At 43.6% G+C, this 27,568-nt stretch overlaps 1 protein-coding gene across 2 annotated transcripts; it reads right to left on the bottom strand.

Moving 5' to 3' along the window:
* Window positions 6,459–26,011, bottom strand: NOCT (nocturnin). Of its 2 annotated transcripts, XM_018061537.1 has the most exons (4): window positions 25,422–25,822; window positions 12,134–12,171; window positions 9,528–9,797; window positions 6,459–8,402 (listed from the first exon to the last, which is right to left on the bottom strand). In XM_018061537.1, exons 3-4 carry the CDS (start codon window positions 9,787–9,789, stop codon window positions 7,579–7,581), a joined length of 1,086 nt encoding a protein of 361 aa, XP_017917026.1. In that variant the 5' UTR covers window positions 9,790–9,797; window positions 12,134–12,171; window positions 25,422–25,822; the 3' UTR covers window positions 6,459–7,578. The 2 variants fall into 2 exon arrangements, with proteins under 2 accessions (XP_017917026.1, XP_017917025.1); XM_018061536.1 differs by lacking the exon at window positions 12,134–12,171 and having other exon boundaries at window positions 25,422–26,011.

The raw sequence follows: 27,568 nt of genomic DNA, 5'->3' as shown, positions 1-27,568 counted from the left end.
CCAGGCTTTTGAACAGTGAATCAGTCAGCCCATTTATTCTTTGGGTCATCTTCCAGCAACAGTTTCAGCCTTTGACCACCATCCTGCTTACCAGCTGGCCAGTATACTTTATAGAGAAGATCGAGGTCTGAGCTGTGAACTCCATTTCTGGACCGCTTGCTGTAAGAGCATCTCCTTATTCCAGCATCCGTCTGAACACCTGCCTTGTACTCAATACCTCCTCCCCTTTCACAATTCCTTGGTTTCTTTGTTCCAATAGCCTGTCATTCTTCAGAAGCTTGCAGTTAATTCTGGCTTAGAAAACGTTCCCGCTGAGGTCTCCAGGAACCCAGTAGTCAAATCCAGCAGATACTTCATTTTTCCACGTGATCAGCCTACTTCTTAAAACTCCCTTTTGTTTTCCTGTGATACCACTCTTCTAGTGTACTTCCTGCCTGACTTTTGTTTTCTGGTCAGCTTTCCCATTTAAAGGTGGTACTTAACCATGGGGTTTTTTCCTTTATAGAATAGTTGTATTTACTATTATGGTTTTGCTTGAATGTAACTGTTCAATAATCTCATCCATGCATATGGTTTTTACTATCAAATCTATTGTCTTAGGCTAGTCTTAAGATGGGTTTAATTACCTACTGGTTATTTCTTCCTGAATGTCCAGTTGAAATCTCTTCTAAAATCTGTCCTCTTAGCTCAATAAATGACACTACCAGCAACCAGTTCCTCTTGCCGGAAGAAACCTGAAGGCCATTCTAGACACTTGACTTCCAGCATCCAACCTGTCACCAAGTCCTATTGACGGTTCATTCTAAATAACTTCCTTTCCCATCCTCCCTACCTTACTGCTTTGTCGTCTCAAGCCTCTCTACTGTTTTCCATGCTACCAGTTGAGTTTCTAAAATGAGTATTTTCATCAACTTCTTTGTGACTGCATTAAATTCTTCAGTGCATCTTGTGCTAAAAAGATAAAAAACCCAAAGTCCGTTGATCTGGCATCTGCCTACATTCCCAGGTCTTAACTCTCTTGACTCTCCTATTTTAGGCATCTCCAGGCTACAGACCCAGTGACATACATTTTCCCAAATATTTCCGGTATCTGCACCTTTGTTGAGCCATGCCATTGATGGCTTCTCTCTGGACCACTCTCTCCACCTGAATGTGAAGTGAAGGTGACAGACAGCAAAATATTTCTGAAAGAGGCTTGGAAGCCATTCAAGGTGAGGGGTAGTCTACTCTGAGTGAACTATGAGAAAAGATTGAAAAACATCAAGTATATAAAGGGCTAGGAGAGGAAAAGTAATCAGCAAGTGGAGATCAAGGATTGTTCACAGAAAGGCAACAGGATACATGAGGTCACATTTCAAGATATGGTGGGAACACTATCAAGTGTACCAGGGAGGGCCAAGCAAGTCAGGTCAAAGAAAAAGCCACCAAAATTGATGCAGTGACAATAAAGAGGCAGTTCCATTAGGGGGATGACTGAAACCAGAACGTAAGGGACACAGCACCTGGTTCATTATCAGCCACTCTGACCCCGGTATGCAAATGAGTCAGGTTTAACAATAACAATATTTGGGCTTATAAAGTACCTATCCTGTGATTCTTTAAGCCTCCTGGTCTACTTCATGTGAGGACATCACATACGTGATCTATTTTAGAGCACACTTTGGGGAGGCCAGAGGAGCCCTACCTTCGGTTCCGCAGCCATTCCAGCAACCCTTCCCTTTTCATGGCTTTTCACTGTTCATAGTACAAGTCCTCAGTACTTGCGGTTCACCTGTCCTTCAGTCCCTTCCTTATCATCCTCCACACTTAGAGCTTGGCCAGTCCTCGTGAGAGTAAGAACCTCTTTCCCCACCTTTGCAAGTACACTGACCTGCCTCCTGAATCACACCAGAAACCTCTGAAACACAAGTGCAGCAGGGAGACTCGCATGCACACTTCGTTTCACTAGGCTGCACTTCGCAGATACTCTGCTTTACAGAAGCAGATCTGTGGCAACGCTGCTGTCAGCGTGTCTGTCACCGTCCGTATTCCAACAGCGTTTGCTCAGTTTCACCTCTGATAGTATTCAGATTTTAAACCCTCCTTCAGCAAAAAATAACTAACTCACTGAAGGCTTAGATGATGACTAGAGTTAATAAAGTATTTTTGAATTACGGTACATAGTTTTCTTTTTTTTGAAGATCATATTATTGCACTTAATAGACTAATGTCATGCAAATGTCACTTCTGTGTTCACTGGGACACCAAAAATTCACATGATGCTTGCTTTATTGAGGTGCTTATTGTAGTGGTCTGGAACCAAACCCCCAATATCTTTGGGTACACTGTATTTGATTTGACGTATATGTACTTCACTTTTTATGTACCTATAGCTATCTTTTTAAACAACTGCACTTCAGCAGTAATGCTCTGGGTTCAGGACTTAATAAATAAATGATATATTACAACTTCCAAGTGAGAACTTAGAAAAACATGAATATTTAATGCAAAATGCTCCATAACAAAAACAAAACTATAGACTGTAAACAGCAGAGTTTTCGCCCATTATATGTTTAAAAAAAAAATCTTGCTTATTTTACAAGGTTTTAATGACATGATAAGTGCATGAAAGGTGGGTACTAAACTGTTTTACAGAATCTGCAAATTACTTGGGTTGTAGGACATGAATTCACTGAAACTGGTAACTTTGCTGCATGTTGGAAATCACCTGGGAAGATTTTAAAATACTATTGCCCATGTCACATCCCATATCACTTAAATTATGATGTGTGGAAGGGGGAGCCAGGCATTGGTATTTAAAAAAAAAAAAATCTGTGTGATTTCATTGTGCAGCCAGGTTTGGGCACCTCTGTCACAACTTGTACATTTAGACGTCTCTTAATCTAAGCTTTTCTAAAATGTTCAGCAGAAAAAGGTAGTTTAGGATATTATATACTGCGTATTTCATTGATTCTAAAGCTGTTTTCTTACATTTTAACGTCTAACTAGGATGAATTTCTTTTAATTCTTGAAAGACTAGAGTGTACTTAAATGTACTTAAAGAGTACACTACGTCAGTACCTTGTTCTTTAAAAGAAATTAACTTTCAGAAAGCCATATATTAAGTGCCACGAATGGTACCATCGTTAGAAAAAATACTTTTCAATTGCTTCTTGGAGCAGAACCTAAATTTTTAAATATACTTAACTAGGGACCCAGATGGTAAATCTCTGATGGCTGCAATTCGGGAGACCTGGGTTTCGATCCCTAGAGAAGGGCATGGCAACCCACCCTAGGATTCTTGCCTGGAGAATCCCATGGACAGAGGAGCCTAGCAGGCTACAGTCCATGGGGTTGCACAGAGTCGGACACGACTGAGTGACAAACACAAGGACAAGAATAAGAGATAAATTTTCCTACCAAGGAAGGTTTTCGTTTTAGAAATAGTGAAGTCACTTGAGATTAAGAAACTGATGTGAATTAAGCTAGGTAGGTACTGCCATACCTGGCAAAACAAAACCTTCAGAGAACTGGATATCCAAACTTCCAAAAAGTTTCAAAAATATTTTTGAGCAGTGGCAGCAGTTAACCCAAATTGTCTTGAAGTGTAAATCAGTTTTAAGAAACCCAAGAGATTCCCTGGTCTATTCCCTGTATTGTAAATAAACTAAAGTTCAGAAAAACTTGACTCAGTTTCAGTTCAGCTAATCAGTGGCAGACCTAGAGACAGAACTTTTCTGGCCTTAACCTGTTCCCTCCCATCTATAAAACGACAGGGCTTGGGGTAGAACAAGCTTAGTGTCTGAATAAGTCTGTCTCACCATGCAGTGATCCCTGCTCTCACAAACTTAAATAGTAAAATGCTGCAGAATTTTGCTGGGTGTTCTCTTCAGGTTTACCAATCTGAGATGTCAGGGGTATCCCATAACCAGCTTTCCGTCATCTCTCCTGACTGGTGTTTTCTCCCTGTGATGCAGGACTCTGCAATTATATTCCAGCATTTTAATGTGGTCTACATCTAGAAGCCTGAATCTGCTCAATGTGGCAGTTTAGACTCCGGTTTAGATTAAAAAAACAAAAAACTTGATAGTTTATATATTGTAAGAACAAATGAAAGTCAACAAAAATAAGCAGATGAAAGACAATGACATGAAGAAAAAAGCAGGACAGCAAAAGGAAATGGAATACATGCTACAGAATGTCACACAGTAATTAAAATCCAAATGTAAGGTTTGGTTTTGAATGTCTCAGCAGCCAAAGCAAACAGGAATTCATCCTGAGATTTCATCTTGGTTTACCAGTTCAGTTCAGTCGCTCAGTCGTGTCCGACTCTACCAGTAGCAGCCTAGAAACAGCAAGGCTTCTCCTAACATTCTGTCAAGAGGAATGGATGCAACTACGTCCTAATGAATAGTTTCTTAGAGGTGAGCTTTCCACAGACATCTGGTCTGTGGAACAAAGGGCCTGGAGTTGTGGCTGTTGTTTCATCTCTCAAAGGCAGGTATTTCTACTCTACAAATCAGAGTAGGGTTGACATCCTCTCCTGAAATTGAATCACTAACCTACAACCTCACATCTGTCTGGAGAAACGGGGGTGAAAAGAATCTTGCCACTCCAACAGTCCCTGACCTATTTGGGTCTAAATTTCTATTAACACTCTCTGCCCTTTCAAATGGAAGGATTAAGAGTGGCTTGTTAGGACATGAATACGCTAGGACATCAGGTACAGTGCCTTTTTTGCTTTGAGCCCTAAGCACTAACCTTAACCCTAAATCTTTACTCGATGACTTACCTAAAATTTACAATATTGTTTTACAAACATCTGACAAATCTGAGATTGACAAGGTAGGTGTGTTGCTACACTCTGGATGAGAAAATTGAGGCCCTAGGGACTGTCACAGTGGTCACAGCTAAGTCCTTTTACTTACAGCCCAAGCCCTTCTACAGAATTTGCTTTTATAAGCCCAGCTCCAGACCTCTTGCCATTCCAGTATCCAACCCCTCTAGATAAAAGCCTGCCTGTACTGTATTTTTATACATGTCATTTTAAAAAAGTTCAGAGCTCCTTATTCAAGCACATTTTTTGGATGCCTTTCCAATTGAAATCAATCAATCAGCATGTGTTTTTATTTTCTTCTTTTCTAGAATTTAGTCCCACTGGGACTTTGCTCAGCTTATTTGGGCTTTTCAGGCCCAATTATTTTTTAAAATATTTATTTGGCTGTGCCAGGTCCTTCCTTGTGACATACAGGAGCTTTCTTAAGCTGTGGCATGTGGGATCTAGTTCCCTGATCAGGGGTCGAACCTGGGCACCCTGCACTGGGAGCGCAGAGTCTTAGCCACTGCATCACCAGGGAAGTCCCTAGGCTCCATTTTAAACCAGGAGCAGTTTTTAAGTCATATGCAAAGCTCAGAAATAAGGGACTTAAATGTTACACACACCATTATGCTTTACTCTGTCATCCCTACCACCTTGGAGAATCTCCTGAAATACAGCCATGGAGGAATAAAACAATTCCCTCTCCCTCTGTCCTCAAGAATCTGTACAATTTACCTTCTAAGACTCTAATTATAACCACAGTCAAAATGTCATGGGCTATAAAAGGAAAAGCTGTGCTCAAAAGGGACATAGGCATGGAATAAGAAACTCAGTAATGGAACATATTGATACTTTAGAAATTCAGAATAGAGATTTGTTATTTGCCATTATGCCTTCAGGTAACTGATGGTCTACAAGGCAGAGCTGTCTAGAAGAGTAGAGAAGTAAAAAAGTGCCACCTAGCAAGATTTATAAACTACTAAAAAAAGTTTACATAAAATGCTCACATGACTACATTTTAAATGAAGACAAATACAGACAAAAGCATAGAGAAATATGTGTTTAGCCTACCGCCATGGCAATGCTGAAGGATGACTTGTAATATTTCTAGGAGCCCTTTTGCTCAGAGGCATTCCCACCCGTTCCCACCCTTCTCCCCATAGCCTGTTAACATTTGAAATTGAAACACTTTAGCTTTTGTTCTCATCTAGATTTACTTATGATATGGGTATGATGATTTCAAACTGGTGTGCTTTAGGGTAGGTAAGCCATATTTAATGCCTATCCAAATCAGGATTCTGCTTCAGTGCGCAAATTCAGTCACTGCTAAGATCTGAACCAAATGACAGCTGGTACATATGTTCTTCTTCCTTGCCATTCCTTCCAAATATTTTGTGTGTACAATATACACTGAAACCCTTGTTTCAAAAGCACCAATGCAGAATACCTGGAGGAACTATTTTTGGGGACTCCAACCTTGTCACCAAGTGATACCTCACAAACAGCATCAGACGCTGCCTTGAACTACACAGCCACCGTTGTCCACTTTAAAATGAAGGTCTGACTGACTGGGATTGTGTGGGCACCACATTAACAGTATTAAAAGACCAAATTTATTCTCAGATTCTCTATGCATTAAAAAAACAAGATATTAAAACACTAGCTTTAAAAGACTATTTATTAATCTTAAATATTTACAACTCATGGGTTAAAATATATTAATCAGTGGGGCTGTTTTCTGGGATTTCATTAGGAAGGAGTTTCACCTTTTATCTTTACCACTTTATTTCGGAGTAGAGAGAGAATTCCAGGTTAACTTTTTTTATTCTGCTTTCTAGATCTTTTAAAACCAGTTACCTGGCTGTCTTATCTCAACCACAGCCTCATGAGCAGACCAGGAATAGTTTCCCATCTCTGAAAAGAAGGTCTTACTGTCCACTACCACATAACAGCTCCTAAATGTATCTACTGTGCAAAGCACATTCAATACAATTTGCAGAGTGACTGCAAATGAATACCAAGAGCACTCCAAGGGAATACCGGAAATGAGTAACAGTGACTGATGAAGACTAGCCATGGAACCTCTTCAAGAAACACAATAATGGAGAGCACAGAGGCATAGCAAAGATTTACGAAGAACAGATCATGGAGAACTGGTAGTTCCACTTAAATAACAAAAACCCCTCAAGGCTAAGTAGTTCCTTTGTACACTATTTTATTAGATTCCAATAAAAACATCTTTAAAGCTTTAAGAAAATTACTATAAATTACTCTATAACTTATGTTTTGCATGGTTTTAACATGTTCATGTTATAATTTAATTTTACATGAAGATATAAAAAAATAAATATTGCCATGCATAACTTGATATTAAAAAACACAAATAAATAACTTGAAATGTTGTCTAGAGACACTGTTCCTGCATACTTGTTAATCATAGGAGACTCAAGCAAGTCTACTATTTTAATATAGTATACTCTAACAGAAAAAGCTTCAAAACAAGCCTAATATAATGCCCTTAAATGATCAACATATAATTAATCCTAAGGGAAAGAAAACAATGCAAAGCAATACTGGAGTGCAAAAACCTTTTTCGCTGTAGGTTTTAATGGAAAAGGTTTTAATGTGAGCTAACGGGGTTCCTTCCCAAGGGCATGCTGGAAACAAAGAAGTGGAAGAAACTGGGAACCGTTCCTCAGTTTCTATTTCAGTTTCCTGAAACATCCCTGGTTAAGACTCCTGCGATTAAAAAGACACAGACAAGGATTTATAAATGTCCATCAAGGTTCCTCGTTAAAGCTGAAGTCACACACTAGGGACAGGTGGTCTGAAGGGTAATTGAAGGACGGTAGCCGGTTGGGTCCAATCTGCTCCTCGGTGAGCAGGTCCAGGGCTGACCGCACGCTGAGCGCCTGCCTGGAGTACCAGATATAATCGAGCGTGTGCCGGCACTCGCCTGAGGTCCGGATCTTCCAGGTCGTGTACGGAGGTTCCGACTGCCCGTCAGCGCTCAGCAGCTTGTAGGCGCTGTTCAGATTGAGGCTGGAGGAAGCAAAGTGCTTGTAGACCTCCTCTGTGGGCTCTGCGTTGAAGTCTCCACAAACAATCAGGGGAATCTTGGCCCCTTGGGTGATGGCCTGCAGGTTTTGGAGGAGGTCGCAGCCTTGAGCTGATCGAAATCGCTCCCAGCCGGTGCGTGCCTTCAGGTGGGTGACGGCGATGCAGAACTGGCGGCTGGACTCCTTGCACTCCAGGGTCTGGGCAATGGCCACCTGGTTGGTCTTCAGCGTCATGGCCGTCAGCCGGATGTTGGCACTGTTGACCAGCTTGAATCGGTTTTGGAGGAAGAACAAGGCACAGCCGTCGGGTCCATTGTTGTGCTCCACATCCAGACAGGGCGACCAGGGCTTGGGGAAGAAGGTGCCCTGATAGCCCAGTCTACTGAGGAGGGGCTGGAAGGTGTCGAAGTAGTGGTCCACCTCTTGGAGGCACAGGATATCGGGCTGGTAGGCGAGGATCTCTTCCAGGATCAGACACTTTCTTTCTTCCCACTTGAGGGCTTCGATAGGGCACTGGACAAAGTTGTCTTTGCCTTCTCCAAGAGCTGAAATAAAAAAGCCGGTCCGTTGTCAGCTGCTAAATACCTGGGGGGGGCGGGCCTCCTTAGGTGTGACGTCACCCAAGACCTTCAGAGTACTTTCTCTGCTTCAGATGCTCTGGGGGGATTCTCTTACTGCACCGACCTCCAAACTAATTACCTCTTACCATCCACATGAAGCAAGGAATTGACTTTCATATTAAAACTATCTGTCTCTATTCCAGGACAGAAGACATAATAAAGCCACATATTTCAGGACATAAAACATTAAGTTTTAGCTTTAAACAATGTTCTTTGTAGTCTAAGAGATCTAAGCTATGTCAGATGAACTAAAACACATTTAACCCAGTACTAGGCCTTTATAGAAACCATAAATGACACCTATTTTAAGTGGGCAGCTTTTACTTATATCTGGGAAAAGAAAAAAATGAATCAAATTATGGAAAGTCAGGGAGTATGCCCTTCTATTCCAGAAAAGGAGGGAAAAATGGTGACCCTGGTTTCTTCTTAAAATTTCAAGAGCTCCATGATCAGCAGCACTGCACAAAGTTGACTGACACACCTGTTTTTAAATCCAGCAGACCCAGGAAAGGAGTCCTTTCTACCATAACAAGTATCTCAAAGCACAGAGAACAGAGGCAACATCTCTGGCCTCAAATTATAATAAAGGTGCGTTTGGATAAGAATCTGGCCAGAGTATCCAGACCAACCCCCGCCGTCCCCATTTCCTGCAGAAGATTCCACATAGCCCACTCAGTAGACTCAGTTTCTCCTTGGCAAATGCTATCTTAGTGCTGTGGACTGAAAGCTGGAGACAGCAGAAAGTTTCAGGCTAATAAGAGACAGGGGCCTTGAAATCTGGATGTGCTGGGAGACAGAAGCCATCACTGAACATGCAAAGTCTACCAACACGGAAGTAAGAAATACCTCTTAGTCGCTGGATTTATCAGTGAAAACCAGATGACTCCCTTTCCCCACCTCCCCTTGGGAGAGCTCCTCCGGAGCTCTAGCTGCGCCCACCCCTCGTCTGACACCTCGCCCCCGCACACGCGGAGGTGCATTGGGCATGCGCAGGTGCACTGGGCATGCACAGAAGCAGGGAGGCGGTTTGGGCAGATGCAGCAGGCCTACCTTGGGCAAGGATGTTCCACTGCATGACCCTAATGGGAGGGTGGCTACTGGGGCAATCGGCCGGCAGAGCCACAAAGTCCCTCTGGAACCGCGGGGGCCGGGTGTGCAGGACAGCCCTGCATTCCTCCAGGAGCTCTTTGGGGTCGATGGGCTCCAGGTGCTCTGGGTCAGGGGCCACCAGGTACTCCGGGTGCTGGGACGCTGCGCTGCTGTTGAGTGTCTTGGCGAGAGCACTGTAGAGCCTGCTCGTGCCGTTTCCCATGGGATACACTGCGGGGAAGGAGACACGGTTACACACTTAGCCTTCTCCCGCCTTTCTCCCGTTCTCACTCAGAGAGACCACAAGATAAAGCAGTTAGTGTCCACAGAAGCTGGGGCCGATGTTGCCACGTTCATGGTCTACGGGGTGGATTACAGGAGCTCCCAGGTTCTAGCTTTTTACGAGGACAACTACTTGAAATACTACAATTGAAATACCTTGATCTTTATGGGTTATTCTAACCTGAGACTTGTCTTTATAATTTGTAGACACAGTCTTAAACAAAAGCATGGCTAAGCAAAATCCATATTCCTTTTTCTATGTATTTTAAATGAGAACTTCAAGACCATTTTTGAAGAGCCAAATGTCAGAAAGCCTGGTTACTCTGAGTCTACTCAGATCCCTGTTACGGGAAGAATCAGCTGGATTAAATTCATTTCTGATAGGGCTCTGGCTTTCTATAGGATTCTGAAAACATCACTGAGCAGTATAGTCTGCAATCTAATCTTAATTGCCAGAGATTTTAAAAATCAGAAAGGAGGCTGGCGGTGGTGGGGGGAGAGATGGGGGTGGGGAGGGTGGGGTATGGTGGAGCAGGAAGCATTGTCTAGGTCCATTTCCTGGGGCTTCTGATTCTTATCTAACTGGATAGTAACTAAAGACTACAGAGCACAATCTTCAACAGGTTAACATGAAGAGAGAGGTATCTGTCACCTCACTAGGAGGCAGGTGATTGCTCTTTTAAAGGTCAACCTTGTTTTCTCTTCATTACAGTGTAAATTAGGCCAGACTCTGCTTGGAATCATGGCTAAGATTCCTGGTTTGGAGGAACCTGGATTTCCTGACCTCATCCAAGTCCTTGCCTTCTCTTGAAGGACACAAAGTTTTCTTTTTAAAACACATATTTGGCAAGCTGATTACACCTGATACTAGCAAGCAACTGAATTCACCTTACATAGCAGGTCACAAAGGCAAATTCAAGTGCGCACCCCTAAGACCTATCCTTAAACATCAAGATCAAGATGCAAGCATGCTCTATCATTCCTTTTCAGTGACTCTATAAAAGTAGCTCCCCAATGAGAAAGTGAGGCAAAGAAACACCAGTTTTCCCAACACACATTCCTGTGTACGTGCAACTGCCTGCAAGCCTGTTCTCACAAAGGCACATGCATGAACACGCGCACACACCTGGATGTCTGACTTGAATATAGTCTTTTTTAATCAATTTGCTTGCCTATCTGAGCACATGTGTCCAAAGAAATTTTCTTCTTAGCTGGCAGTACAACTTTCTTCTGTACTTCTTGTTCAGCAAAAAGCAGTAAAAAATTCTACTGTTTTCTCAAGCATGGTTTCCAGCATCAGTAATAGCCTAAGAGTAGACCAATCTGTCAGGGCATCATGGCAAACTCACAAGAGCTCCAATATCTGACATCTGTCAGGCTCCAGGCAAATGAGCAGCTTGAAGCTGTTCAGTTTTAACAGGACTGGTCTGCGTCCTTTTGAGGACATCACCTTCGCCAAGCTGAGTTTCAGGGTGGTTGCTCTGACAAAAAAGCAAGTACCATGCGAAAATGAATGTGAAAAAGGTTAATTGTGTCCAACAGGAGTTGAAGATTTAAGGAATTATCCTAAACCACACTTCCTCCTAAAAACTTTCAATATAAAGTGAACAAGGAACAGTATAATGTGTTAACACAATGCAAGTGCTGGAAGACATGCCCAGAAAGCCAATCAAAATTATATCCTATTATAATATAGGATAATTATATTAAGAAATTGACAAAGTAATCTAAATTAGAAAACTTACAAATGAGGCAATGTGAAGAATTAGTAAAACAGAAAGAAATGAGATAAAGCTTGAGAGATAGTGGCAAATACTATGTACTTATTTAAAGCAAAGATGCAACATATGGATAAAAGGTTCTTGTAGCAGGAAAACCAATGCATGGAAATGAAACACATGTTGATACTAAAAACTCAAGAAAACTCCAGAGTACAAAGTTTCGATCATGCAGGATGAATTAAGTTCTGGAGGTTTAATGTACAGCCAGGTAACTTTAGTTAAGGATACTGTATCTCATACTTGAAATCCTCTAAGTGATCTTAGATCTTAAATGATCTCACTGCCCCCTCCACCACCCCCCAGAAACACACACTATGTGAGTGACATGTTAATTAGCTTGATTGAGGTAATTATTTCAAGACGTGTACAAATATCAAACTCAGTACACCTCAAATACACACAATGTTTGCTAATTATACCTCAATAAAGCTGAAAAAAGGTCAATGGTTTGAAAAAAAATTATGAGGTTAAAAAAACATGTATCACAGACACAAACACACATACCTGAGACTATCAACCCAGAAGGACCAACACCAACTGGACTGTAAAGAAACAGAAAAAAAAATCCCTTGGACTCTAGGCCAGAAACAGCAAGTAACTTAGAAGCCAGAGTGTCAGACTTCAACTGTAATGTTTTTTAGACCAGAAGAAAATGACGTTATATATTTGAAACATGTCAGGCTTTATATATATATATTTCTCATGGTATGTGAGCCAAAAATTTTACATCTAGCAAAACTGACATACTGACGTTAGGAGCACTTCTTCCAGAAAATACAGCATGGGGTGGCCAACCTCAGCCAGACTGTGTACAGTCCTTGATCTTCAGATGTTACATACATGCTCACAAGCACACAATACGTGACAGGATAATTTCTGGCACTCAAAGCCAAAATGTTTACTATTGGGCCCTTCTCAGAAAAGTATTAACCACCTCTGGAAGTAGTGAACAAGCTTTAGACCAAAATGACCAGAGATACTGATATACAAACTGGTGATGCTGTATAAAACAAAGCAAGTCTAAATGAGATTAAGATAGTACAATATCCACTGGCTATGTGATCCAAGAGTGAGCCAATGAAGATTTCAGTTCAGTTCAGTCAGTCACTCAGTCGTGTCTGACTCTTTGCAACCCCATGAATTGCAGCACGCCAGGCCTCCCTGTTCATCACCAACTCCCAGAGTTCACTCAGACTTACGTCCATCGACTTAGTGATGCCATTCAGCCATCTCATCCTCTGTCATCCCCTTCTCCTCCTGCCCCCAATCCCTCCCAGCATCAGTCTTTTCCAGTCAGTCAGCTCTTCGCATGAGGTGGCAAAAGTACTGGAGTTTCAGCTTTAGCATCAGTCCTTCCAAAGAAATCCCAGGGCTGATCTCCTTCAGAATGGACTGCCTGGATCTCCTTGCAGTCCAAGGAACTCTCAACACCACAGTTCAAACACATGAATTCTTCAGTGTTCAGCCTTCTTCACAGTCCAACTCTCACATCCATACAAGACCACAGGAAAAACCATAGCCTTGACTAGACGGACCTCTAGTCAGCAAAGTCATGTCTCTGCTTATGAATATGCTATCTAGGTTGGTCATAACTTTTCTTCCAAGGAGCAAGCACCTCTTAACTTCATGGCTGCAGTCACCATCTGCAGTGATTTTGGAGCCCCCCAAAATAAACTCTGACACTGTTTCCCCATCTATTTCCCATGAAGTGATGGGACCAGATGCCATGATCTTCATTTTCTGAATGTTGAACTTTAAGCCAACTTTTTCACTCTCCTCTTTCATCAAGAGGCTTTTTAGTTCCTCTTCACTTTCTGCCATAAGGGTGGTGTCATCTGCATATCTGAGGTTATTGATATTCCTCCTGGCAATCTTGATTCCAGCTTGTGCTTCCTCCATCCCAGCGTTTCTCATGCTGTACTCTGCATAGAAGTTAAATAAGCAGGGTGACAATATACAGCCTTGACGTACTCCTTTTCCTATTTGGAACCAGTCTGTTGTTCCATGTCCAGTTCTTACTGCTTCCTGACCTGCATGCAGGTTTCTCAAGAGGCAGGTCAGGTGGTCTGGTATTCTCATCTCTTTCAGAATTTTCCAGTTTATTGTGATCCACACAAAGTGTACTCAAATGAGGATTTAGTACAACCAAAGAAAGAAAAGCTTCGGGTGGGGGTAGGGGTGGGACAGAGCAGGGACCAGAAAGAATCAAGCATGTTCAATTAAGAATTATTTGGGGACTTCCCCAGTGGTCCAGTGGCTAAGACTCTGAGCTCCCAGTGCAGGGGGCCCAGGTTCCATCCCTGGTCAGGGAGCTAGATCCCACATGCTACAACTAAGACCCAGAGCAGCCAAATAAAAAAATAAAATAAAATATTAAAAGAGAATTATTTGCAGTGATCATCATTAGTAATGGTAGAATCAGAATTGTTACTTACTCTAGACTGCTTAACCTGGATGTTCTAATTTCATCATTCCCTGTTGTCCTTTTCTGGTTTGGTTTTGGAAATTTATCGGGCTGTTAGCTACAAAACTCAAGGAAAACACATTCCTATTAAAGCCAGCTCAGCTCAAAAAAAGCTCGTTTTGGTCCAATAGTGGATTACTGTATTTTGTCACCTTATTTGTGACTTTTGGGGATTTTCAAAAATTAAATCTACCACCTAAAGACAAAGGCTTTGCAGCAAAAAAGAAGGACACACTGCAATGTGGGCCTCAAAGCCCCAGTTCTAGGCCCAGTTTAAGTGGCTGGATTCTAAGTAAATCCAGAATTGGAGCCGACAAGCTTTGTTGATGTCTTGGATGTGGCCAATGAGAGGGCAGTCAAAAGAAGTTTCCAAGATGGGTGGTTGAGCAACTACAAGGATGAAGCTGCTAATACAGGTTAGGAAAACTGGGTAGAGTTTGCAGAAAATAGGAGCTAGGTATGACTGATGTTCAGGAGAGAGGTGCAAACTGGAAACAGGCGGGAGATGTTTATTGACAGAGGAGGACTGAGCTCCAGAGCAGACTACCATGTCTGTTTGCTAACAGGGGACACATTAGAGAAAGAAACCCATCAAGCAGACTTCAGGCGCGACTGCATGAGGGAGCTGACAAGTCCTCCCCAAAAGAATTATAAACCTGAACCAGTGTCAAAACCAGCCATTTCAGTGCTCTGGATGTAGACCAAAGGCACACAACGCACTGGGAAGCCTTTATTTGCGAAAGCTATCGAACCTTAGTCTGTGCTGGTCCTGCCTGGGCCAGGCCTGGCCCCACCTCTCCCTTCAGCTCTGTGGCAGTGACTCCAACTAGATACTGAAGGATGTTAACATCTGCCCAGAAAAAAGGCCTAGGCCTTGATGGCTTTCGCTGGTGAGCCTATCCAATATGTAAACAATACCCATCCCTTCAGAAACTCCCACCTACTGCTTCCCACGTACAGCCTCACTGGAAGACAGTCTGGCAGTGTCTAAAACAAATATAGAACTCATGCCCCTAGGGGTTTACCCAAGTGAACTTAAACTTGAAGTTCATTCAAAAATATGTATGCAAATGTATATACCCAATTGTATTAATAAATGCCCAAACTGGAAGCAGTCAAAGATGCCCCTCAATGTGCAACCGTATACAACCACACGAAATAGTACATAACAAGAGAGGGGAACAAGTCACAGGCATTTTGTAAGTGAAAGAAGCCAGATCCTAAAAATTACATACTGCACGATCCCACTCATAGGGCATTCTAGAAAAGGCAAATTATACGGAATGGTTTTCAGAGACTGAGGGAGGGAGCGGTGGGTGACAAGGTAACTCTAGGGCAGTGGAACCACTCTGTACAGCCCTAGGGTGACGCATACATGACTGTGTTTGTCAAAATCCACTGACTTAACTATCCCTCACAAAGAGTAAACTTTAATGTACAAAATTCAAAAGATCAAGAGGAGGGATCAAGAGGAAATGCAGACTCTGACAAATAAATCTATTACAAATATATGACAAATTCACAGAAGGGGCTTCAGGAAAAAAGGAATGATGTCGCCTTGGAAAACAGCTTTTAACTGCTAAAGGAAGTGCACTCAAGTTAACAAAATTGTTTCTCTGGGGGGGGGCTGGGTGTCAGCAATTCCAAAAATGCTTTACAAATGGATGGTGGGAGTCTGATTTCTGTGAGAGAGGAAAGCTGCAGATAAATGAGGAAAGGTTTAGAAGGAATCACGTGGTATTGAGGTGGAGTCAGACATACCATCCAGATTTCACGTCCCTTATAGTATACATAGATACATAGACTGCAAAATGAACTCTCCCCTGTCTTCACCTCAAAGAACCAACAAACTTAAAATAGTCAATCACATATGGATACAAGGCAGACATTTATCCACTAAAATCTAAGAAGTGAGCCTGTCACTTTAAGGAAAACAACTGACAGTATTTTTGCCCATGAGAAAAATTTCCCAGAGAAAATTTTGGAAAACACATCTGCCATCAGGAGCCTGACAAGTCCCCAATACTTAAAAACTTCTCTGACAAGATTGGTGGTGATAGTTACTAAGGTTATTTCTATATCGTATAACATCTGGAAAAGCCACACAACCTAGTTAACCAACTTCCCAAATAACCAAGATGTTCACTGATATGGTATCAGATTTGATGTTGCAAATAACTATTAATATAAGCTACCACAAAAGACTACCCACAATCATCGTAAAAGGCTATTAAAATAATTCTCTCCAATTATATAACCAGTGAGAGACTGGATTCATATCTTTTAACCAAAATATCACAACAGACTGAATGGAGAAGCACCTAGGAGGATATAGACAGATGTCATGTATTAAGCCAGACTTTCAAATGAAGAGATTTCCAAAAATGTCAAATGGTGCCACTCTTTCAACCAGTCTTTTTATTTGGGGAAAAAAAATGCTGGTTAAAAAGTAAAAACTCAACAAAAGCCAGGATTCTCTGGGTACACACCTGAGAAGCTGCTGGAGTTGACCAACCTTGGGCCCACGGAAACCTCCAAGAGAAAAGCACGCCAAACCCTAAAGGACGGCATCGTTGGAACAGCAAGCCTGTGCTGCCACCCACTGGCCACTGTGCTGAATCACCTCAGAAAGGTTTGAAAACTTAATTCAGCAGCTAATTTTCACTGGTCCCCTGAAGACTCCTGAATAAATGCGGTCACCTTCAAAATATTCACAAGACAACCATCGACCTAAAACAGCTTGGATGTTGGGTATGCAATATGTTTATTTAACACTTAATGAATAAATCAATAGATTCACAGTCCTCATGGCTCACAGCTTCATGGATCAAGTTCCAGCGGCTCCCTTTTTCTTACACATGGCCTTCTCGTACTTGAGAAGTAAAAGTGAAGTCGCTCAGTCATGTCCAACTCTTTGCAACCCCGTGGGCTGTAGCCTACCAGGCTCCTCCATCCATGGGATTTTCCAGGCATGAATACTGGAGTGGGTTGCCATTTCCTTCTCCAGGGGATCTTCCCGACCCCAAGGATCAAAGTTGGGTCTCCCGCATTGCAGGCAGATGCTTTACCCTCTTGAGCCACAAGTAAGAACCTTAAGTCACCCTTAATATTTAAATTACAACCACTGTTCTTCACTCATTAGTTCCATGAAGATAGGGACTATATCTGCCTTGTTTATGGACTCACGGTAGGTTGACTGGTTTCCAGAAATCATGGCTTCTCTTTTCACTAATCAGATCCTGAACAAGTTATTTCTGTGGCTCTGTTTCTTCATCTTGGGATCACCATGACCTACTTCAATGTGTTACTATGAGTGACAAGAGAGTTAAACCAGCTATACCTAGTACATTCTAAATGGCAGCTATTTTGTTACTTTTCTTTCTGGGATTCAGTTCAGTTCAGTCGCGTCCGACTCTTTCCGACCCCATGAATCACAGCACTCCAGGCCTCCCTGTTCATCACCAACTCCCGGAGTTCACTCAGACTCACGTCCACCAAATCAGTGATGCCATCCAGCCATCTCATCCTCTATTGTTCCCTTCACCTCCTGCCCCCAGTCTCTCCCAGCATCAGAGTCTTTTCCAATGAGTCAACTCTTCCCATGAGGTGGCCAAAGTACTGGAGTTTCAGCTTTAGCATCATTCCTTCCAAGGAAATCCCAGGGCTGATTGATCTCCTTCAGAATGGACTGGTTGGATCTCCTTGCAGTCCAAGGGACTCGCAAGAGTCTTCTCCAACACCACAGTTCAAAAGCATCAATTCAAGAGCAGCTATTAACATTTGAGAGCCAAGCATGTACCGCACTTATCTTTCCAACAAGCCAGCAAAGTAGGTATTGTATTATCCATTTTATAGACGCAGAGACTGACTGTACAATTGGCAAAGGACCTGGCCCTGGGAGGGCTGCCTGCACCTTGGACCACTGTTCATCAACTGTCTCTGCCGGTGCTGACCCAGAGTCAGGATGACCAGATGGAGCTGTGCCAGGGGCGCGCATGGCAGTTAACAAAGGTCCAATTTCACCTCGTCCCTCTGCCCAAGTCACCGCCATCAGGGCGTGCACACTGGCACAGCACAAGGTGTACAAAGTGGTGCAATGACCTGCTTTACTGGCACATGGCATTACTAGAGATATCAAGTGAAGGTCATGTCTCCCAACCTAGCGGGTCTATAAATACAAGCTCCTAGACACAGTGACAATCCCAGTGACCTTTCTTTGCTAGGCAGCAGTCAGACACAAGAATACCCAAGTGTGTTCTGGACAAAGCAGAGCTGTCCCTTCAGTCATGCCAGATTCATCCTGAAAATATGGCTAGGGAAAGATAAATCCCTCCACAATGAATACTTAGCTTAGTGTGTTAAAACTGGTGGTTGATTATGAGTGGGCTGGCCAAGCATTTGCACAAGTCAGACTCTTCCAAGCAAAATGCTAGAAAACTGAAAATTGAAAAGGCAGAAACAAAGAACCTGGTGTGACAGCTGCTCTCCACCAACTAAGACTTCAGGTTTGTGGCACTACCTGGTGTCCATCCTTAACACTCCCAGGAGCTCAAGAGGTGCTCTGGGTTCACAGCTATGAATGAAATACAGAGCTAAGGAGTACGCTGCTATTCCTCCCTGTGGGTCAGAGGTCCACATACATCTCCCAGTGCCCTGTATGAGATGCCTATGGCTGCTTACAGTTTTAAATGGTTGAAAGAAATAAGTTGTAATAATATTTCCTGACATGTGAAAATCATCCAAAACTGCAACTTCAGTATCCATGAATAAGATTTGTGTATTGTCTGCAGCTACTTCCACACTACAGCAGCCAAGCTGAATAGCTGTAACAGATATTTAGTCTATTAAGCCCAATATATACTAGCTGGCTCTCTACAGAAAAGTTTGCAGACTCCTGCTTTAGATTATGAGTTGTATAGTCCATTTGTACATACAAAAATCAACGAAAGACTCAGTCATTTAAAATAGGGAAAAACTAATTTTCATATATAGATTTCCATAACCTTGCTTGAACAATTACAGCACATGTAGGAAAAGAATCATCTTTTTAAAACGTGTGGTGACACTGGCAGCAGTTTTTAAACCTCCAGTCCAATGACTCATTTTTAAGATGGGAATTGATAAATAAGGTACATTATTTATCTGACATGAGGCCAAAAATACATTATTCTCCTTCCTAAGAGCTTTCCGGAATCAAGTACACACATGCATATTTTTCTGAAGACTGAAAGAATATGGGTAAAATCAGAAAGGATGCCACCAGTGGGCTTAAGAAACAATTCCAGGAAGACAGAGACAGGTGTGAATTAACAGAGAACCCAGAGTGGAGGGCAATGCAGTACAAACTACCAAAGGTAAATTAAATATGGCTCTTCCCAAGGGAGCTTTGCAGAAACCCAAAGCTAAGTCCACCACGACAGAGGGCAGGAGAGGCGAAGGGGCCGTCGTTAGGGTCATTCTCTCAGCAATGGTGTTTTATTTGAGACAGCTGCTAGTTCTGTCACTTCCCCTCTCAGACAGAAGAGGGTGGCCTCTGCCAGCTGGAGAACATGCTTCAGAGATGTGGGCCCTGGATGGACGGGAAGGGAGGCAGAGCAGACCAGGTGCTAACCATGGACCTTAGGGATATTTCTGAGGGCATGGCTGGAGGGGTGAGCTAAGCATTGGAGAATACTGAAGGGAGCCTGCCTGCACCCCCCACCCCCAAATCTCCCCAACTACAGAGAATGCAAACTGCTCTCCCAGGAGGAAAGGTCCGGGGGAGGAACAGACTCACACAACTATATAGGACACAAAGTAAGACTAGGCTTCTATGAAGAAAGGAGCAGAGAATTAGAAAATGTCCAAAAAGTGTAAACAACTGCAAAACAGACAGGTTCAAAAAAATCTCATGAAATATAAAGAGATAAATTCTTTAAAAATGCAAGAGGAGCCACAGAGGGTGGATCCATATGGACAATCTGTCTAGCAGGAGTTTAATAATATGACAACAAGGAATGCGATGAAATAGTGATAAAATGATAAAATTCAAGAAATAGAAATCTTCCTGGGCTAAAGAATGGTATGTCCTGGCGCCTCCTTGGTGGACCAGTGGTAAAGAACCTGCCTACCAGTGCAGGAGAAACGGGCTCAGTCCCTGATCTGGGAAGATCCCACAGGCCGGGGAGCAGCTTAAGCCTGTGCTCAACTATTGAGCCTATGGCTCAAGAACCTGGGAGCTGCAACTCCCGAAGAACTTGCACCCGAGGACCATTGCTCCGTTTTGCAACAAGAAATGGGCTCATCTGATGCTGAGACATTTACCCTGACAGAACTTTTGAACACCAAGGACAAACAATCCTCAACTTCTAGAGGATAATGGGTACTATCAAAGAGATAGAGGTTCTGAGGCAAAATTAACAGATATGTTATTTTAAAAAAAATTATATTTTAAAATTGTCCTGAAAATTTTCCAAATAAAATTTAGAATGAACCACTGGAAAGAGAAATTAATTGTAGAACACGTCTCAGCAAATCTATTTGACCTAGAAAATCTGAAAGATGAACATCTTCAGCAACCACCCAGTGAAAGCAAAACATAAAGGAAACAGAAAACCATCATGTCCAGGGTGTCAGTAGGATATGCAAAATAACATCCTTGTACCCTGTACTGGATGGACCTGCCCCAGCACTGGACGCTCAGAGTGGGGGACAGGCTGGGAAAAGCAAAGGAAAACGATGCACGAGGCACTTCCTGGACACCCTACTGCAACTTTTCTTTACTGCTCCATGATCCCGGCTCCATGTAACTTTGGACTTCTCAGACTACTGCAGTTCCAAAGGGAAAAAGCAGGTTTTAAACCATTCTGCACAATCCCTCAGAATCCAAGAGCCGTCTCTACTGGAGACTAACTTCTGGGGATGCTAGTTAAGAAACTTCTAGCAGGCTTCCAAGCATTTAGCAAAGCAAGTGTCTCACTGGCTGTCTGCCCAGGCTATACATCAGAACTAGCAGATGCTCAAGGCCCACTTGCAGAAACTAAAATTCAGATGATCTGAGTGGGACCCAGCCATTCTTTTGATAGCGTTTTTTACTGAAAAAAAAAAAAAAAAAAAAAAAAAGTAGTCATCCCTCGGGGATGGGTTCCAGGACTCTCCTTGGATGTCCAAAATCTGGATGCCTAAGCTCCTTTTATATAATGATGTACACCCTTGGTATCTGCATCTGGGGATTCAACCAACCTTGGATGAGGAACCCACCCATGGTGGGGTGGGGAAGAGGGGGAGGCTGCATTTTAAAGACATTTAAATCTGACAGGTATGATTTTTTTCGTAGCCCTCTTTCTCCTGGACATTCCCGCCCACATCCCCGACACTGATGCTGCGTTCTGTGTAGCTGGTAGGTTTCAGGTGCTGCTTTGAGATCACATAGCGACAAGAAGACAGCTGAGATTTTTGCTTGAGGTCATACTCCCTCCTGTAGGAAGGCTGCTCTCCCCACTCTGAAACAGCAAAGCCAGGGACTTCCTGGCTAGGACACTGTGCTCCCAATGCAGGGGGCTGGGTTAGATCCCGGTCCCCAGGAACCAGTTTCCACATGTCTCAACAAAGATCCCATGGACCGCACAGCCAAATATTTTTTAAATAAAAAACCCCAAATTTTCATTGAAGTACAAGTGGGTTTACTATGGAACTAAGCACCCATGCACATCATCCTTGCATTCAAATGGGATAACCATTCAAGTGGTTAGCAGAGTCCTAGGAATCCTGATCACAGATCTTAATTTCCAATACAATTAGTCATGAGACAATAAAACATTTGGCCTTTTAAGTGTACTGTGTTCAGTAAAACTTATGGATCAGTTGCTATCATGGTTTCTAATTCAAAAGCCCCCAGTAACTCACTGTATTTAAGCTCTTGCCGTTGAATGCTACAGGAAAACAAATAGCTTGTTCTCCTACAAAGAAAATATATTTCTATAGAAGCTTGATAATTACAAGCTGTTGCACTTCTCTCATAAGCAGATTACTCACATTGTTAAAGGACATACTAAATAAAACCGCCTCCTCAGATGAGCTGGTATTTGCTTTTAAAATCGTACCAAGAAAAAAAAGCAATGTGTTCCAGTGGTAGAGAACAGTATTTCAGCCAACTCTTCATTATCTGAGGAGGTGGCATCTATAAACCCATAGGTGACACCAGACCATGTTTCATCCAGCAGAGTAATTGACAGCTGCTGTTTCTCTACGGGCTGTGTGACCCTTCCGTGAGAAAAGGTCCCCTTTAAATTCGAATAACCCAGCATCTGATGACTGCAAAGGGGCTACACTCACCTTTCCAGTGACATCTGAATGCCACAGGGCCTAAGTTATGAAGGAACTGATTAACAAACAGGGTCAACTTGGGATTTAGCAGCCCCCCGCCCCCCTACAAAGATTGGAGCTTCCCAGGTGGTGCTAGTGGTAAAGAATCTACCTGTCAATGCAAGACATCAAGAGGCTTGGGTTTTATCCTTGGGTTGGGAAGATCCCCTGGCTAAGGACATGGCACCCCACTCCAGTATTCCTGTCTGGGAAATCCCATGCACAGAGGAGTCTGGCGGGCTTATGACCCATAGGGTCCCAAAGAGTGAGACATAACTGAAGCGACTCAGCACACATGCACCCCAAAAGATGCTGGAGTGAGCGAATTATAGCTTTCAGTTTCTTGAAGACTTTCTCTAGCCAGACGTCTAAACCTTGAGGCCTGTAATAACAATCTGCTTTTTATTTATGTTGTCATTTTGTTAAGTAATGTGGAATTCAGGACCCAGCCATAACAATTCTTTTTAATAAGTCTACAATAGGACCTATGAATCTTGGGAAACATTTGGCAAAGTACCTCCTCTTTCACCCTGCCACCATCCATGCCTCACACCTTCCACTTTGCTCCTGGCTTTCCCCAAGCAAAATGTTTTTAATCTCTTTCAATCTTAACTGTACTTCAAGGACCAATTCAAATGCCAACCACTTTCTGAAGCCAAATGATCACCACTGATGGAAGGGACTGCGTGCTCTCCAGCACCCTTGTGCCATTTGCAAACCTTTAACTGAAGGAGAATAATAAAAGGGGTTTTATTTATTTAAACCCTCAGGTTTTTGAGTGTTTGAGTGCCACTATAAAGTGGCACCTAGCTCAAATGGTAAAGAACCTGCCTGCAATGCAGGAGGCCAGGGTTCGATTCCTGGGTCAGGAAGATCCTCTGGAGAAGGGAACAGCAATCCACTCCAGTATTGGTGCCCGGAGAATCCCACGGAAAGAAGCCTGGTGGGCTACAGTTCGTGGGGTCGCAAAGAATCGAACACCTCTGAATGACTAACAATAGAGTGAGACCAGAAACAGAAAGACTTTTTGAATGAATGAGTGAGTGATCAAAGGATATGCAAATGAATGCATTCATGAGTTTCTCCCAACAAGCAGCTGAAGCCAAAACTGAGCAAAATGCGAAACTGCTCTAGCTCTTGTAGTAGTTTAACAGCCATAAATCCTTTCAATTTCTTTCTAAAACTAGGGGATTTCAGGGGACTTCCAGAAATTTCATTAAGCATCTTTCTATGTCAAAGGCCTAAGATCCAACATGTCCTGACCTTTCTTCTGGCTAACAGCACAGCTCTTATCTGTATTACACAAACTATGTGTATTCCCAAAATGAACCTACTGGCTAACTCTGCCCCAGGACCCGCAGGAAATTTAAGGTAAGAGGTTAAGACAAGAGATATGGTGCTACAGAAGACACCAGTTGATTTTCTTTTACTTCTCCCACCTCAAACCCAACAATATGCCTCTAGAAATTCTCCCATTCTAACAGTTATTTCACAAATGCCAAATTCCTACAGAACTGCAAAGAACATCTCAATAACTGTCAGGTTCATCCTTTTTTAAAAGAAGAACAAAAGAGTTTAGTCTCCAGTAATCAGTTCAACATCCTAATATTTTTTATTTTTGGTCACGCTGGGTGGCATGCGAGGCCTTAGTTCCCTGGCCAAGGGTGGAATCTGTGACCCCTGCAGTGGAAACGCAGTCTTAACCGCTGGCAGCCGGCAAGGTCCCTTCACAAAAAGAAAATCCTAATTTTAAAAAGAATGTCTCAATCTAAACATCCGCCAATAATCTGAATAGAGGCCAATCATCTGAATAGAGTTTAAAATCTTGACTTCAATCACACTTTGGGTGATCATTATCAGTAAAGAAAGCCACATTGAACATACTCTTTCTACGGCTCTATCTGTTCTGAAGTTAATACAAAACTTGGGAATTCCCTGGCAGTCCAGTGTTTAGGGCTCCGCCTTTTCTTTATCTGCCCTGGGGGTTCAATCCCCCGTGGGGGAATTAAGATCCGGCAACCCGGGTAGGGCGGCGTAAAAGAGAACACAAAACTTTTGGAGCAAAAGGTAGTCGTTTACAATCTCAGACGTCCAGACGTCTTAAACAGCAATAAACTTGAGTAGGACTAAAATATACCTGCTAGCGTGATGAAACTGCCCACTTTTGAAAGAAAAGCTTTATTAATTTTTACACTATGACTAATTTGTATGTAAATTGTGGCCGCGGTATTGAGGCCTCAGGCAGAAACTTCCGTGGCCTAAAAAGGGAAAATCCAGGGAACTTCCCTGAGGGTCCAGTGGTTAAGACTCGACGCTTCCAAGGCAAGGAGCGCAGGTTCGATCCCTGGTCAGGGAAGTAAGATTCTGCCTGGCGTTTCCTTCCCTACAACCCAAGTAAAATCCAGAGCACGTGACCTATAGAACAGGTTCTTGGCAAAGAGATGGCATCATCTTTACAAGATCTTAACCCCAGGTATACAGGACGCATAATGATGCAAATATTAAGACCGGAAGGCTCCCCCAAAATTCAAGTAGATGTCCAAAGAGTCAATGCGTGTTCATACGTTTTTCAAAACTCATACCACCTAAGCCACGCAGGCCACAGGATCAGGTAAGCGTAACTTCATATACATATTGCATAAAATGTTCCACCATTAGCGCAATAAGTAAAACAATCTGCGGCCTCGGAAGGGGAAAAGATAACGTAGGTCAAGAGGGAGAAATACTAAAACCGCGGCATCAAACGGGAAGGATTAAACGGGAACCTAGCACGGGGTTGCAGCTCTTACCGGACGCGGTGCAAGCCCCAGGCAAGAAAAGGCGAGGGCAGAGCGGCAAACGAGAGCAGGGACGGCGGCTCAGGGAGAAGAGGCACCGCTTCCCGGTCGCACCCCACCGCCCTGCAGCCCCCGACTTCCCATTCATTCCCCGCCGTCTCCAGGTGGCGGCCGCCGGGTTCTCCGCCCGGAACGGCGGTGCACTCACCTGTTCGGGAGCACGACCTCGCGACCTCGCGGGCCGCCGAAGCCGCCGCCAGGAGCCGGGGGGACGGGAGCCGCGGGGCGGCCGTGGGCGAGAGGCGGCGCGGCGGCGGCGGCGGGCCGGGCGGGCGGCGCAGGCCGGGCGCGTCCCTCTGCAGCAGGGCGGAGCAGAGCCGCCGCGGGCTCTGATACATGCCGGGCGCCGCCGCCAAAACCGCCGCGGCCCCTCGCGCGCCCCACCGACCTGCGGGCCCCGCCGAGGCGGGCGAGCCCAGCAGACTCTTGGGGCTGTCCGAGCAGAGGCTCCGGGGCTCCTTCTCTACCAGCCGCGGCCCGGGGGAAGGTCGCAGGCAGACGAGCCCGAGACGGCGCGAACGAAGCTGCGGATGCTGTGAAGTGGCGGCGCCGTCTGCCGCGGGCCGGCTGGAGCTGGAGGGTAACCGGCGAGCGCAGCGCGCTGACAAAGCGGGCGCTACCAAGCGAACCAGGGAGGGGGTGTCCATGGGACCTGCGCCCGGCGCGACCTGGCAGGGATTCGTAGAACCGGAGTGATCCTGCTTTGAGAGGACGCGGATCTTCAGCTGTTTATAGGGTGGAGGCTGTGGGAGGTCCAAGGTAACAAATATCCCTCAAGGCAGTTTTAAAGAAATGAGCCTCCCCTTCCGCTGGGTGGAGTGGAAACGCCCACAGGCTGGGAGTCCCAAGACCGTTCCAGGCTATGGCCCCGGGGACACGTGTGTGTCCGAGTAAAAGACAGCATCCGTGTACGCGTGTAAGTGATAATCCGGCAGAGGGTGTCTCCCACCCACCCTTTCGGCGGGATGTGTTGCGTTAAAACGAAATTAAGCACGATAAAGCCCCTACTGTGTGCGACGGCGACGCTGAGTAAGACAACGTCCCCTTTCCTCAAGAATTATCCTCAGGCAAAGGAAGCCCAACGTGGCAAATCAGACCATAAAGCTGTACAAGGTAGATTAAGATCAGTGCCATAAGTTTATGTAAGTTTGGCGATAGAGGTCGTAACACGCCTGGGTTTTCTAGAAGGCTTATTAGAAGAGCCACAACTTGGATTTGCATTTGTGGGATTTGGGAGAAAGAGTGGTGGTGATTTACGCGGGCGAAACAGGGAATAAAGAAAAAGCCCTAGGTATCTTTGCTGCAACATCTCTTACGTAGGATGGAAGTGAAGAAGTAAGGCAGATGCTTGGATAGGTTACACTGCGGGAGGCAGAGATTGTATTAGACTTAATATGGTAGAAAGGGGTGAGCTGTTTGTAAGCTGGGCAAGGATATGTTTTAGGGCCGTGCTGTCATTGAAGGTCAAGTATCTCGGGCGTGTGAAAAGGCAGGAGAGAGTAAACTAGCTGATATGAAAGATATTCTAGACTTGCATCTGGTACTGGAAAAGAATGAATGGAAGAAACTGTCTCAGCTTGGGCAGGAAATGATGACTAACCAGAACAGGAAGTGGGGTGAGTGGGAGAGATGCCCAAGACTCGGTTCCTCTCTGAAAGGTTTATGACCTAGAAATGTTTTCTTGTTGGTTTTCCCATGATTTTGCTGAGTCTCCTTTCTTGTGGAATTGGAAGCTTTTCATTACTAAGGATATTCAAAATATTTTTAAGATCAGAGGGTGTGGATGCGTCAGCTGACAAGGTTGCTCAAAACTACTGGGAGACACCCTCCTTGGCAAATCGTTAAATCTCTTAGTCTTACTTTCCTTTTCTATAGAAAGTCATACCTTAGTCATTAGGTCAAATAAAAGGTGATGATCAAACTAGTCCATAAAAAGTGTTCTGCAAATATAGCAAAATGTTGAATTAGAATCTAGGGTCTATGGGAATTCACTCACAGTTCTTTTTCTTTTCCATATGTTTGGAAATATCCATAATAAAGTGTTGAAATAAAAGTGCTCTGAAAAATTAAAAGTACTATTTGAATATAAATTGTCATTATTAAAAGGGATTCAAAGAGCATGCTCTCCTGAAACTGGGTCAGTAGCATTATTTTTGGTATATGCTAAATACTGTATACTTATAAACAATCAGAAAAATATAAATAAAAACTTTATTCACTTCAAATTCATTTAAGGGGCTGGTGGCTAAATCCCCAGGTTGACTGGTAGCCAACCCTGGTGGCTCAACGATAAAG

The sequence above is a fragment of the Capra hircus genome, chromosome 17, assembly GCF_001704415.2.
Source record: "Capra hircus breed San Clemente chromosome 17, ASM170441v1, whole genome shotgun sequence".
Lineage (NCBI taxonomy): Eukaryota > Metazoa > Chordata > Mammalia > Artiodactyla > Bovidae > Capra > Capra hircus.
The sequence above is the reverse complement of the archived record's forward strand: the minus strand, read 5'-3'. Positions and strand labels throughout refer to the sequence as shown.

Bases quoted from the DNA above. Each gene is read 5' to 3' on its own strand.
- NOCT (XM_018061536.1), bottom strand. From the start codon at position 25,920: ATGGACACCCCCTCCCTGGTTCGCTTGGTAGCGCCCGCTTTGTCAGCG. The intron at 9,798-25,421 runs GTGAGTGCACCG...CCTTCCCCGCAG, and splicing joins GAGGTCGTGCTCCCGAACAG to TGTATCCCATGGGAAACGGC. The intron at 8,403-9,527 runs GTAGGCCTGCTG...TTTTTATTTCAG, and splicing joins GTGGAACATCCTTGCCCAAG to CTCTTGGAGAAGGCAAAGAC.